The following is a 15511-nucleotide window of genomic DNA, read 5'->3' as shown; positions in this document are numbered from 1 at the left end:
ATTTGCCAGTTACACTCATTTTTGAAATAGAAGACATTTTGGTAAGAACATGTTTGGCCATGCAAATGAGCAATGTATTGAAACCTGGACTTTATATATTGGCCTTGTTTAACCAAAATTCCAGTGCTGTTAATCCTGCCCAGTGTGGAATGCTGGTGTAGAGTGATTTAACATCCAGGGTGCACATCAGCCAGTGCAGTTCTAATTCAGACTCAGATACAATTTGTAAAAATTCAGTTGTGTCCTTCGACCTGGCACTAACGTGTGATAATAACGGTTGTAGATATCCATCAATAATGTTGATAATGGCTCAGTGAGGGAGCCTATGCCTGAAACAATAAGTCTACTTGGTGGTGTACTCAACGATTTGTGAATTTTGGGCAGTAAGTAAAGATAGTGTTTGCCTGGATCCTTTACCACTAATTGTTGTCTTATTTTGTCACTGATAATTCCCTGATCCATCTCTTTTTTTAAATTCAGAGTGGGGTCGGTGTGCATATTCATGTAGTACTGAGGGTTAGACAATTGCCTACTTCCCTCAGCCCAGTAGTAACCGGAGTCCATGATGACTACCGACCCACCCTTATCCGCTGGAAGGATGGAAATATCAATGTTTGCCCTAAGATTTATAAGAGCTTTTTGTTCTACCATTGTTAGATTATGTCTAAGGATCTGTGAAGAACTTAAATGGTAATACAAATCTTTGATAACTGCCTGTTGGAAAATGGCCACGTTTGTCCGTGTGTGGACTGAAATTGGATTTGTAAAATCTAAATTCAGTTGATTTTGAGAATGGTCCTGTTGGCCGAAGTACAATTTCAGATTAAGCTTTCTACAAAATGACACAATATCAGAGACAAAAATGCTTTCATCCACAAAAAAACCTGCGATAAAACCAAGACCTTTATTCAGCAGTGATTCCTCTTCAGATGATAAAACATATTTGGAAATATTGTACACATTTAAACATTTTACATTTGTTTCACTATCGATTGAAAAAGATCATCTATGGTTTTTACCCCTGTGTTTACGTCTCCCCCTGTGCTTCCTACCCCTAAAGGGTATTCTGAACTCTGACCACTCTTGGAATCAGGGAAATCACTGATATATGTGGATTCAGTGTCAGTAGTTGAGGATTCCTCCCCCGAGGTTGTGGTGTGTGGTCTACCTTTTTTCAATATGGATCTGGATTTTTTTTTTTGCGTATCTGAGTAGTGTTTTTTGTTCCATCAGCAAACCTAACACTTCTCTGTGACTCAAACTTGAAGCTGAAACCGGTCTGGTTTTCCTCAATAAAACTTCATGCTTTCAAGGTGCTGGCTCTCCTTTTGTTCTGTTACAGTGGTGTTTTAATCTGTGCTGCAGTAATACTGAGTGCTTGGCAGTGTACTGGTATTATTGGTCCTTTGAGGGAGTAAAGTTTCCACTCAAGATGTCAGCCAGTACATTGGCATTATTTGTTGGCTCAGTCTGGAAGGTACCATTGTCTAGTAGCTCAGAACAAATCTTGATATTGCCATGGAGATTCTTAACCTAACTGTATGAGGCCTTGTGGTTGTCTTTATTATGTGCTCCAATTCTGTTCTCACAGCTAATGTTGTAGTATTTGATGAGGGATCGCAACTTTTAATTGAGGCTGATAAGGGTTTATTTCCAGTCTTGGGACTTCACTGTATTCCATATCAGTTCCCTCCTTCTTTTGTACAGTTTCTTTATGGCAGGGGACCACCAGATCAGCTTCCTTTTTGTGGAGATGAGGGTCCTGGTTGTATTGGTTATGGTGGTATCCATGCATTTGTGTATGTGTTCATAGTGCATTGTTGTTTGATTCAGCTGTCATGTAACTAATCTCCATTTGCATGGCTGCCATTAGGTTAGCCACCTCTGATTTTATGAGGCCATAGTTAGCTCTAGAAAGGCTTTTCCTGGTGGCTACCTGTGCAGGGGGGGGTGGGAGGGTTGTGGAATTCCAAAGGTGATTAATTTGTGTTCAGATATAACAAGGGAAGAGTTGACTATTGGTTTAGAGCAACAGTAGCCCATGTTAGGAAGGACCAGGTCAATGTGATGGACATGTGCACTGGCACATGAGTACCTTTCCCAGTTAATGGTGGGGTAGTTGAAGTCAATGAGTAAGAGAATATTAGGTTGGACACTAATATTCTTGAGGGTGTATAGGGACATGGAGTGTGAGTCCTGGAACATGTTTGGGGACCTATAGCAGGCTACCACCTGAGCCACTGTCTTACCCAATGTTAGCTACAACTGCAGAATCTGTAATGCATAATGTTGGTTTACCACTCTGGAGGTGTGTGCATCCTTAATGAATATGGAAATGCCACCACCTTTGGAGCTTCAGTCCAAGTTCTGCAGCCAAAAGGTGTGGAATGAGTTATAGGCGGGTAGTGCAGGGGTGCAACCTGCTGCCTATAACTCGGTCTCTTTTACAGCACAGATGTCATTGTTCTCTATTTTAAGGAATACTTCCAGTGAGTGCATTTTCAGATTTAGACTTTTAGTGTGCAGCAGCATGACCCTCTGATTGCGTGTGGTTGTAGCTGTCATATATTTCTTTATATGTATGCATGCATATATGTATAACAATGTGGATGTATATATCTCTCTCTGTATGTATTTATATACATATATATATATATATATATATATATATATATATATATATATATATTTTTTTTTTTTTATTATGTATAGATTTGTCCACATATATGTATCTCCATACATATATAAATGTATATATAGAGTACCTGACTGATTCTACAGACTCCTTTCCCTATTGTTGAATGACTGTACTAAGTGATATGTTTGGAACGTCATCACTGTTTTATAGGGATGAGATGGTGTAGTGGTACATTGCTTTGATCATAGTTTAAGGGGCCATGGGTTCAAGAGTTGGCAGTTCTTATTATTTTTTTTTGCAAGGCACAACAGTTCTTCTGGGGATGAAGGGATAAGGACAATAATTAAAAGAGGTCCCTAGTTTGGGCCCCTTCACCCCCATTGAGACAGCCTTTGGTCAGATTTTTTGCAGTAAGAGGTTGAGAGTGTGGATTCAATGTCTTACTGCACTACATATATATATATATATATATATATATATATATATATGTGTGTGTGTGTGTGTGTGTATATACACACACACACACACACACACACACACACACACACACACACACACACACACACAAGACTTGCAAGGGCTGCTTATTTTGTTGCTGGGCATAACAAGGGCTGTTGGATACAGAGTGATTAAGGCACATTTAAGCAGTTGTAAGTGGGTTTGCATGGTGGTAAGCAATACTAACTTCTAGTTAAATATGCTTACAGACAGTTATCCTTAAAAGTGCTTAATCTATGTAGGCATTGCTTTACATTGCACAAACAGGCTTAGTCTCTGTTACTACTGCTTACTCCCGCTTACCCCCATGCTAATTTGTTTAAAAGAAAAAAAAGAGGTGATAGGAAAGTGGTGAAAAAGGGGGCACAAAGAGGGTAAAAAAATATGAAAGATAGCTAGGGATGTACAGGATGGGTGTAGGGAAAGTCCATAGCTGCCCACTTCTTCTACAGCAACAACTGTGCATATATACTGAATTTGGAGGTAAATTTGGACACTCAAACCCCTGAGAGAGAGGAGTGAGGACAAAAATAATGTGTTATGAAGCGAGTTAGACAAGATTACATGTGTCCAGTGGACATGTATGTGAAATGAACAGCTATGTATAGGGCAACATTTGTTTGGGGAACAGATTGCCCAATTTTTTTAAGGTGAGAGTGGGAAGTTGGTGAAGGATAGTAGGTATATTTGGGGAGGTAAGTTGGGTAGGAAGACAGACAAGACAGACAAGATAGCATGCAGGGGCAGTATATGATATATGTGGGGGGTAAACACCTTGGATGGGGAGGGGCTGTTTGGTAATCAGAAGCCCACTAGCCCCCAAATGGATACAGTGGGACTGAGGTCCCCATCCATGGGCAGTCACCACTGCACCTTCACAGCCCTGAAGGTGGCTGTGCTGGGGGCTGAGCAGGAGGGGCAGGCTGACCCTCTAATTGCACCATGCGGCCCTCAAGCTGACATAGCAGATCTCCCAGATCTCCCAGTTCCTTGCAGAGCTTGCTATGCACCAGACCCTGGACCTGGCTTCAGGTGACAGGATCCTGTCCATGTCAGTGCCAAGTGGGGGAAGAGCCCCATCCCCTGAGATGGTTCCACCCAAAGGTGGTGCAGGACCAGCAGACAAAGAGGTCCCGGGGTTGGTCCCAGATGTGCTGGGGCCCAGTGCCATGACCAGATGAGGCTTCAGAGGAGGATCCACTGGGATCGGCCTTCCCTGACATGCTATGTTGTTGCAGTTTTAGAACAGATGTTGGTTAATAATGGTAAACACATCCTATGATTTGTTATAACAGCATGCATGAGTATTTTCATAACCCAAAACAACATATTTTGAACACTTGCATAGCAAACAGAACACATGCATATATGGAACCACAGTGGGCATTACACCGGCATGCAGGTTACATTGATAGCAACAGGCCACCAATGATAGTATTTGAACAAGGAACATTAATTGGAATACATATCAACATTTCTAGAACAACAGGACACAAATCCCAAAAGTAGGTTTGGTAGAAAACATACCCATTCATTTATGCATTTAGATTATTGGTGAAGATAAGGTGGGGGAGAAAGAGAGAGATGTCAGTTAACAAATGTAGATTCTTGCAGTGGTCACAGCTTTAATGGTCATTGCTCTACTCATTACTCTACAGGTATTATTACAACTATGGTGTTGGGTTGGGCAGAGGTATGTTTGTACACAGTGTAATTACAGCTTTCTTATAGCTACTTTGATCTTTCTCTTACCTGGTAGACCTGTGGAGGGAATGTTTGTTAATACTACATGACTGTTTCTTCTCATATTCTCATAGTCAGGGTTACATATGTGCACTCATACTGTGTATGTGTGAGACTACTGATGTACTCTGCCTTGATTTCTGTCGAGTCACATTGTTTTTTTTTTTTGTTAGCAGGGGCCAGTAGCTGTGACAGCATGACACTTTTGAACATTTCTTGGGGGAGACCACTTGGTGTATGCACTTATCTTGCTGTCATTTGCAGCCTTGGGGTTGGACTGTGGGTGTTCAACATAGTATTACTACAGGCTTCTTATAGCTACTTTATACCTTCTTTCACCTGGAAGATCTGTGGAGGGAATTTATTTTGACACTACCTGACTGTTTCTACACATATTCACAAATTCCTACTTGAAATTATGCATACAGCTTACTACCACTCCTGAGATTTGTACCGTAGCTGTTTCTGCTAACAATACAATATGTTTGTGTTTCATCAGAATGACCTGTTGAGAAATTGCCGTCACTTCCTTGAATGTCTTCTTTCTAATTCTCTCTTGGTTGTACAATCTAACCTTGTGATTATAACATTCTTTTATATACATTCTTAACTTATAACTTCCTATAAATATGGCCCCTTCACTCAAAACCTTTTTCAAAAATGTACTACTCTTAACTATTATAATAGCATCTCTTACCATACCTTATTCACTTACCCTCTTTGAAAATATTTCTCTACCAGAACAAAACCATCACTTACAACAAACATTACCATCTTCCTTTATCTACTCCCTTAACCACTGTAACATAACCAGTACTTCTAACTATATACTATCAAAATATCATAGAACATCTCATTTTAATTACTTCACCTCCAAAAAAATGTTTAATAAATTCCTAAAAAATCCCCATCAACACCCCCTCCTAGATTGTGATATTCATCCAAACCCAGGCCCCAATACTGACTATACCAATAACCTTAACAACTTAACAGTACCTATGAGTTCTTAATTAACTAAACCACCTAAATCCCTCCTGATAGCTCACCTTAATGTTAGAAGTATCAACAACAAAATTTTCCACCTGCATGCACTCCTTGATGTGCACTCATTTGATATCCTATGCCTTACAGAGACATGGCTAAAACAATCTACACTAGACCAGGAAATTAGCCTCCCTGGCTATAAATATCCTTAGATGTGACCGTATAACCAAAGAAGGTGGAGGTATAGCCATTCTCTATAAATCTAATCTCCAAATTTCCCCTTTCAATGTGCATCCTTCATTTGACACCAAAGCCAAACTCCTGACTACCAAACTCCAAATCAATAACACCAAATCTATCTATCTAATCTGCATGTATCTCCCCCCCAGGTAACAATACTAATACTCTTGAAAACTTACTTAGCTATTTTTCTACCCAACTACCCCAGGAGACCATTATACTGGGTGTCTTTAACATCGACTGGTCCTCCTGCAGCTTCCCTAGCCCTACTAACCACATAAATCTCTTTGGATTCTCACAATTAATATCAACTCCTACTTGAATTCACAAACCTACCAGTAAGGAATCTACTCTTGACTGGATCCTTATTAATAGCCACCCTGAAACTTATACTCCAGGAACCCTTCCGGTCGATATCAGCGACCACATGCTTACCTACATTATTAGACAAAAAGTACATATCCCAACTACTCCTAATCTTAAAACCTCCCGCTCAAAAAAATGCTTTAATCCACACTGCTTCCTAAATGAACTGCAAGCATGTGACTGGTCACCACTAACCCATCTTGAACTTGACAAAGCAGTTATCTATTTCAACACCAAATTTCTTCAAATCCTAGATTACTATGCACCTCTTCGTTCTACTAGAATAAGATCCAAATCTGCCCCATGGCTCACAAAACAAACTAGACAAAAGATGCTCCTTAGAAATAAAATCTGGGCTAAATGGAGAGCTACCAAATGTCCATCAGATCAGCTCCACTTTAAGCAGTTAAGAAATGCCACCAAGAAAGATATTCTCAAAGACAAAAAAGACTTCTACCTTCACCTCCAACAAACCAGTCAACAAACTCCACAAAAATTTTGGTCAGGGATTAACAAACTTCTTCGTCCAGGTCACTCTGCTACCCCTGCCCCTGTAGGTTTTAACCATAATAACTCCAACCAGATCCCTGATGCCTTTAACACTTACTTTACAGAAGCCATTCAAACCCCAGCCAATTCTTTACCTCCCTTTACTGCTTCTCCACTAAATTCCTCCAAGACTACATCACCTACCTTTCAAATACAACCTGAACCTACTTCTCTCATCTGCAAGCTACTTCAAAAACTGAAACTTTGTACCCCTTCTACTGACCGTCTCCCATCTGAATACCTACAAATTGCCGCAAAAGCTATAGACTATCCCATCTCTATCCTTATTAACAGAACCATCTCAGAAGGCAAAATTCCATCCATATGGAAAGTATCCCACATCATCCCTCTACATAAAGGAGGGTCTTCTATTGAGCTGTCTAACTTTTGACCTATTGCCTTACTCTCCCCAATAGCTAAGATTATGGAAAAATGTATTCACAAACAACTACTTAACTACCTACTACAAAATAACCAACTAGCCAATTGCCAACATGGCTTCAGACCATTCCATAGCACTACAACTACCCTACTATCCTTCACAGACTCTATAAATAAAAATCACAACAATAACTCCTTTTTCTCTGCACTATTTATTGACCTGTCGAAAGCCTTTGATTTGGTTAATCATAACTTACTCTTAGACAAACTAAAGATCCTTTCTCTTGAACCACAAGCATTACAATGGTTTACATCCTATCTGGATAATAGACAGCAAGCAGTCCTTTGGGATAACAATCTGTCTTCACTACTTCCTGTAAATATTGGGGTACCCCAAGGCTCTATCTTAGGTCCCCTTCTTTTTTCCTTATTTATTAACGATCTACACATAAATATTCCTCAAGCCACCTGCATTCAATAAGCAGATGATTCCACCTTAATTTGTTCAGCCAAGAACATAGACTATCTCCAGTCCCTCACCCAAACTGTTCTTCATAATGTTGAAAACTGGTTTATGCAACACTGTCTCCTCTTAAATCCCAAAAAAACAAAACTACTACTTTTTACCCCTACTCATAAATCATCAATTCCATCCTTCTCTGTAACCTCTAACAATGCTACCAACATAACCCCAGACTCTAAAACCCGCCTACTAGGTGTTACAATTGATAATCGTCTCAGCTTCGATGACCACATCAACACCACCATAAAGTCCATTAACAAAAAACTTGGTACCCTCTATAGAATTAAACCTTCCTTACCCCTTCTGCCAGGAAAACTATTGCACAAACCCACCTCATTTCTACCCTTTTCTATACTTCTGCTATATATTAATCAACAGAAGACCTCACCAAATCCAAAACTTCCAGACAAAGAGCATGCCAACAAGTACAACTGTCCCTTCTTCTTGGAAATAAGCTTCCTTTGACTCTAAACAGTAGTTTCCAAATTCAGGCAGAGAAGTAGCCAAACCAACGTGCTAAGTCGAATACCACTTTTTATTAGTGCACAACGGAGAAGTAAAAGCAAACGTAGTGAAACACAGTGAGACACGGCATGGTTAGTGCACAACGGAGAAGTAAAAGCAAACGTAGTGAAACACAGTGAGACACGGCATGGTTAGTGTCTCACTGTGTTTCACTACGTTTGCTTTTACTTCTCCGTTGTGCACTAATAAAAAGTGGTATTCGACTTAGCACGTTGGTTTGGCTACTTCTCTGCCTGAATTTGGAAACTACTGTTTAGAGTCAAAGGAAGCTTATTTCCAAGAAGAAGGGACAGTTGTACTTGTTGGCACGCTCTTTGTCTGGAAGTTTTGGATTTGGTGAGGTCTTCTGTTGATTAATTCCTCTGCTATATATACTAACCTATCAAAAAATAACCTCTCCAAACTTGTCACCTGTTATAATAGCATAGCTAGATTCATTACATGCTCCCCCTTCAAAACTCACCACTGCCTCAACCTCAAACAACTTGGATGGCTAGAACTAGAAAACCATATACTCTGTCAATAATTACTTATCACTCAAAAAATCCTATACCACCCTAACAACACCCCTATCCTCTCTAATATGATTACACTATATAAAAATCTTGCTACACTATGCTCTGCTAACAAGTTCCTAGTTTCCACAATTAAATCCAACAACAAAGCTGGTGACTCACTTTTCTCTAACACAGCAGGTAAAAACTGGAATCAACTTCCTTCTGAACTATCAACCTTAGCTTCTACTTCTCTATTTAAAAAACACCTCAAAGAACATCTTAAAACTCATTGGGTTTGTCCTTGTGCTAACCCAGACTGATATCTTTCCCCATCCTTCTCTTACTCCTTTCCCTACTCCTCTATCCTTCCCCCGTCCTTCTCTTACTCCTTTCCCTACTCCTCTATCCTTCCCCGTCCTTCTCTTACTCCTTTCCCAACTCCTCTATCCTTCTCCCCTTCTTTCTCTTACTCCTTTCCCTACTCCTCTATCCTTCCCCGTCCTTCTCTTACTCCTTTCCCAACTCCTCTATCCTTCTCCCCTTCCTTCTCTTACTCCTTTCCCTACTCCTCTATCCTTCCCCCATCCTTCTCTTACTCCTTTCCCTACTCCTCTATCCTTCCCCCGTTCTTCTCTTACTCCTTTCCCTACTCCTCTATCCTTCCCCCTTCCTTCTCTTACTCCTTTCCCTACTCCTCTATCCTTTGCCACCTAATCTAGGTACTACTCATTTCTTCTTAGTAATTCTATAAAACATAAAGGCCTTTCTCTCTTAATTGGGTTTTACTCTTACCCACTATTGTATTTAGTATAATCTTTTTTACTCTAATAATTTTTTTTTAGTAACATTTTTAGAGTAATATTTTTAGAGTTTATAACCTGAGTATTATATTTTTTTTACCAATGCTTTCACTTTATGTGATTTTACATGCCTTTCTATATATGTTTAACATTGTCACTATTCATGTTTGGAGCTGTTCTCCCCGGGCCTCTACTGAAAATGGACATATATCCAGTTAGACTATCCTGGTCAACAAATGTAAAATAAAAATAAATAAATAAATGTCTATACATACCTTTTGACATAACACAGTGTGGAATACAGTGGTTAACACAACATTACTATTCTGATATCAGATCTTGGTGCATGAAACTTTCCAGTCATACAATACCAGAGTAAACACAACCAGTCTGGGGTTTTCACTTTTATTGACAGATAATTACACTTTTATTGATAATAATTCAAAATCTCCTGTTTAGTATCTACTTGTCTGAAGTACAGGCTAACACAGAAGGTCTTTGGCTAATGAAGTTCGCAGATGACTGCAAAGTAGAAGTCATAATCAGAACTCCTAACGATGTGGACATCCTACAAAAGGGCCTCACTGAGACAGATGGCTGGTGTCAAAGCCATGGCCTCAAGCTCAATGCCAAAAAGTGCATTGTCATCCCCTTTGGTAAAAACTCTGTACCCATGAACTACAACATAGGCGGTAGTATACTTAACACTGAAAGTGTGATAAGAGACCTTGGGACACAGGTGGACAGTAGTCTCTCCTTTGATAATCAAATTGCCACAGTAGTCAGGAAATCCTTCTACGTGGCACACCTCATCACAAAAGGATTCTCATCCAGATAAAAAGTGGCCATTGCTCCCCTCTACTCATCACTCATTAGACCCATTATAGAGTACAATGCACCTTTTGGTATGTACCTCACAAGACAACTACAACAACTGGAAAGGCAGCAGAAATACCTCACAAAGAAGATTACCGGCCTCAAACAGATGCCCTACGTATACTGTCTCAAAAAATTCCAGCTTTACTCCGTCACATATCGCCTATTCAGAGGTGATCTCTGCCTAACATACAAAGCTATGTCAAACCCAGAGCTGTTGGACATGCTCCACTTAAAGAAATCACAATCCCTCCAATCTCCACAGTCTAGGGACCTAAACCTTGTCACCACAATAAACAGAACATGCTGGAGGGATAGATTCCTGTCCCAGAGACTTCCCATACTCTGGGATAAACTACCTATCTATATCAAACAAAGCTCTTCATTAGCACTCTTCAAGAAAAATCTTGATTGGATGGGAAATAGGAAATTCACCCCGGGGATCACCTATGTGGCTCTGCTCGACAGTGGCACAGGAAAATAATTTTCTTGGGTGGCAAAAGTCAGGGTACCTTTTTAGCTGGGCTTGTGTAGGCCCCAGGGCTGATAGCCTAGTACCTACCTATGGACCTATATATAACCTGTCTATCACTATTACTCCCCTACTGGCTTCTTCAGTCACTAAAAAAAAAATACCCATTTTTAAATACTGCAAGGTGACATTCTACTACATAATATCAGCTAGATTGTTACTCACCAGCCTTGCGATGCAGCCTTTGAAGCCTGCTGGCATGGACTTCCAAGTTTGCAGTCCTCTCATCTGCAGCTGTACAGGAGTTAAGAGAAAACATTTATGCATACCTATCCATCACATACACAGGCTGGACTTTGGAGAACACTTATTTTGAATAATACTTCCACATGGCTGGAACATTCCTCCTCTTAGGCATCTTGGACCCACTGGTCCAAAAGGTCCCTCTTCCTCTGCTTCAAGTCAACAAAATGGTGATAGACCTGCTCACCAGTTTGACAGATACCAGTGGCAGTGATGAGATCTCGGACAAGTTGGTCCCAGGCTTCCACTTTGTATTGGGAACCCTGGTACTCGTCCTGTAGCAGTCACCCTTCATGGTCTTTAACAAGGAGTCCAACCATGACCCTGGACTCCTGAATGCCCCAGTGCTCCACCCAAAAGGGCACACCTTCACCAACACCTGCCATAGTGCATACAGTGGGGAGTTACAACTGGTTATGAGCTGTATTCCCACCTGCATGGTTTAAATAGGGCTAATTTCCCACCCTTTACTGTGATTGGACAGTTTTGAAACTGCTGAGCTAAACTAAGCACTGGGCAAACTTGCTTAGCTAAGATAACTATTGCTTAAAGGGGTAGATGCGTAGCCCTGCTTACCAGTGCGCAAATCTGCTTAGCTATGCTAAATCTTGCTTAAACTTTAAATTTCAATAACACCTCACATTTGGGGCTGCTACACTGGTTAGCATATACATAATAGCATTCACTACCTAAAATACATTTTAGTTGTGTTTCGTATATGAAAATGTATGGATTGCTGTGGGGCTCCAACCCTAACTGACTGCATGTAAGGCAAATGCTCTAACCACTACACTATTCCAGTTTCACTACTAGGATTGTGTATATTTCTATTTAGCTTCTTTTGATGTTTAAACTCTGCTATGCATAGCTGCATGACGGGCACACCTGCTCAGCTATGCTTAAACTTTATTGCACACAGGAAAAAAAAATTAAGGAATATATGTTAAATATTGCTATTAGACACTTAGAACATTGATAGAATGACAGGCTTTGGATTAGCATGAATTTTCTGAGGATGTAGTCTTAAACTCAAATATTTGTCATTATTTAATGACTTCAATCTCCAGCTATTTGCAAGACAGGTGCAGATTTTAGGAGGAATACACCAAAATTATGAAGCAGAAATCTGGACATTTTGCGAAAATATGTACAGTTGAGAGCTACGGCTCTCTGTTATTTTCTCCACAGACACTGAAGTGTCCATGGAGACTTTCATTGATTTTGAATTGCTGAACAGCAATTCTCGAGTACAGGGGTCATGTGTATTGAGACAGCACTGCTCTCGGACATGTTCTCTGCACTCGTACACAGAACCGTGTCTGTTTTAGAGCATGGCAGCGTGCCTTCATACATATGCATGGCGCGCTGCCATGCTGCACAGGAATGGTCCGTTCTGTGCAAGAATAAGCTATTCTTGCATGGAAGTTTGCTGAATCTGGGGGATTATGTCCAAGTGGTCTAGAGGATCCTAAAAATAAACATAACTCTTGTAACATACTACGTGGACAGCACCACTTGGTTTTGTCATTTAATGAGATAATAGAAGCAGTAGAATTAAGGAGTTAGACAAATTGATAGAATGCATTCAGAGGAACATGGGACAGATGTTCAGAAATGTATAAGGAAGTACCACATTTTAGCATGTCTTTATGTGGGTTACTAGTGTCACAGTGGGTATCAGGAATGAGTTCAAAATGTGACTAGATAAATTAGTAAAACTAGTTCAGCTTGTGGGCTGATGAATTAGTAAGACTAGTTCAGAATGTGGGCTGATGAATTAGTAAGGCTAATAAGTAATAGCTGCAGGTCTTCAGCATTGCCATAATCATGGTAAATGATCTGCTAGTTTAGTCGATACATTTATTCCTATAGTTTTGCACCAGAACTCTGCATAGATTCACATGCGGCATATAGCCAGAACCTTTTACAGACTATGATCTGCATGAGAAGGATTTTCAGGCATGAAGCCATGTCCCCTCTTTCCACAGCTTTGTATTTTAAAACATGGTTTGATAATTTGTGAAATATTTCAGAATGCCTGCTTCTAATGACCGTTATTTCTCTCTTTTCAGGTAAAGGACGCGCATACTACTACTACTATTGTTACTGCTACTATTATTATTATAATTATCTCCTTTACTGCTACCAAATATGCTATTATTATTATTTTTAACAGACTATATTCAGCCTGCTTGAAGCCTCCTCTTCATTAAATGTCTGCTTTCTGCTTGATGAATCTCAATAGTATAACAAACTGCAGTACAGCTTTAGTTTATGCTTCAAACTGCAAAACTATGTAAATTATATTTCTGATGCTGTATCATAGAATAGCAGTGTTATTACAGCACTTTTCCCTAATTAGATATTTGCTAATATTATATTAGATAAAATGTGAAATAAAGCTACTGTATCACTGTTAGCAATTTAGGTAAACATTCCAAATGCTCTCTCTCTCCTTTCACATGGCCAGACTTCACACAGTCCTACAGATGAGTGCGCAAAGTGGCACTCCAAAAAGGGGTATGGGTGAAATGAACCTCTAGTGTTATGTGATTCCAAGCAGTTATACACACGACCATTTCACATGTACAGAGAATATGGTAGTGAGTATAAAGGCTGCATGCTTGTAGTTATAGGTCTTTGGACACCTATGGAGGGTAGTGTCATTTGCTTAAACTGTTGGGAATCTGAGTCATCTGGCATTTACATTTTATATTCAATTAAAAATGAATGATTATGTGAGATAATTTGTTCATTTATTTGTCAATGATGCTTTATTGCACAAAATGCATTAAATCACTGTTAATTTCGAAGCTGCAAAATTACCATTAAAACTGGATACACAAAAATGGAATGCGAGTGCTTTCTTGTGTCACTGTTTTCTGTATCTGTAGCTTCTAGTTAATATTGATACATTTGTTGAAGTACTGTAACCACAATGACATTGGTATTGTTTTGTTATTATATATTTTTATTATACATTAAATTCATACAATGAAAATCTAAATCATTCTTGTATCTAGTTACGGAGTACTATTGAAACTCAAAGTCATATATTAATGGCATTTCTCAGTCATATTTTTTGTTTCTGATGCACAGGGAGTATTTTTTACATACTAAGTTCTGAAATTGTACTTTTTGCCTGCATAATCAGTTTTACAGCACTGGCTGATAACATATATCACAGAACAGCATCACAGCATTCTACGCTCAATGTTTTGTTTGTTTTGTAAAGTATTTGCTGTCTTTATTCCTCCACTGCAAAACTTAAAAATAAAGAATAATTAAGTCAATAAATACAATATGCTTACACTGCATTTGTTCTGTGTTTAGATGCATGCTGTTATTTAACTCGTTTTCACATCATAAATCCTGCTCTCAGCTTGAAGCATTTCTTTATTAAAAGAACAGATGATGTATCTTTCTGTATTCACCAGATCATCCATTTTTATTTTATTTACAAGCAGCTTCAGACATTTGAAGACACTGCAAAAATATGGAAGTCCGCTCCAGTTACTGCAGCAAAAACTGTATGGAACTGACTATAAAATTAAGTTTATTTTAATGAAAGCTGGTAAAAAGTAGCATTTAGATTACAATGTAATGGGCACCTCAACATCTGAAGGTTTAGGAATACTTGCGGACTGCATGGTTATGATAGTAAATGATGGAACTGAAGTTAAAGAAAGTTGTGATGAGGTGTGTATGTGTGTGTGTGTGTGTGTGTGTGTACCTACACACACACACACACACACACACACACACTCACATACATATACACACATAGAGATAAATATATATGTCTATAGCTATCCAGATAGATATCAAATAACAGACACTCCAGTGTCTACAAGAGTAATCTTTTAATCTAAAAAAGGCTGAAATATCATAAAAACCCATAAAAAATATTTTTGAAGGGGGCAAGCCCTAAGGATCCCCCCACATCTTCTGGTAATTATACAAATCAACCCAGAGATTGCACAACAGTGTGTTAAGGGGAAAATTCCCAGACCTTGTCATATCATGATATTTCATACAAGGCAGCCCAAAGGCTAGAAACGGATAAAGGAGCATTCACCCATCTGAGCATTCACTTTTACAGACTGCAGCCATATA

General features: G+C 39.3%; 1 protein-coding gene across 2 annotated transcripts in view; it reads left to right on the top strand.

Moving 5' to 3' along the window:
* LOC122806383 (gastrokine-2-like) overlaps positions 1-14675 on the top strand; it is a 137081-nt gene extending 122406 nt beyond the window's left edge. Inside the window, exon 5 of one of the 2 annotated variants that reach the window (XM_044076742.1) lies at positions 13468-14675. In XM_044076742.1, the coding sequence (XP_043932677.1) occupies positions 13468-13568 (101 nt within the window). In that variant the 3' untranslated portion in view covers positions 13569-14675. The remainder of the gene's footprint in view (positions 1-13467) is intronic. The other variant, XM_044076741.1, reaches the window with a different exon arrangement.
* The last annotated feature ends 836 nt before the right edge of the window (positions 14676-15511 follow it).

The sequence above is a fragment of the Protopterus annectens genome, chromosome 7.part0 (genome assembly GCF_019279795.1).
Source record: "Protopterus annectens isolate FY-2018-M chromosome 7.part0, PAN1.0, whole genome shotgun sequence".
Taxonomy (NCBI): domain Eukaryota; kingdom Metazoa; phylum Chordata; order Ceratodontiformes; family Protopteridae; genus Protopterus; species Protopterus annectens.
Note: the sequence above shows the minus strand (reverse complement) of the source record. Positions and strands in the feature narration are given on the sequence as shown.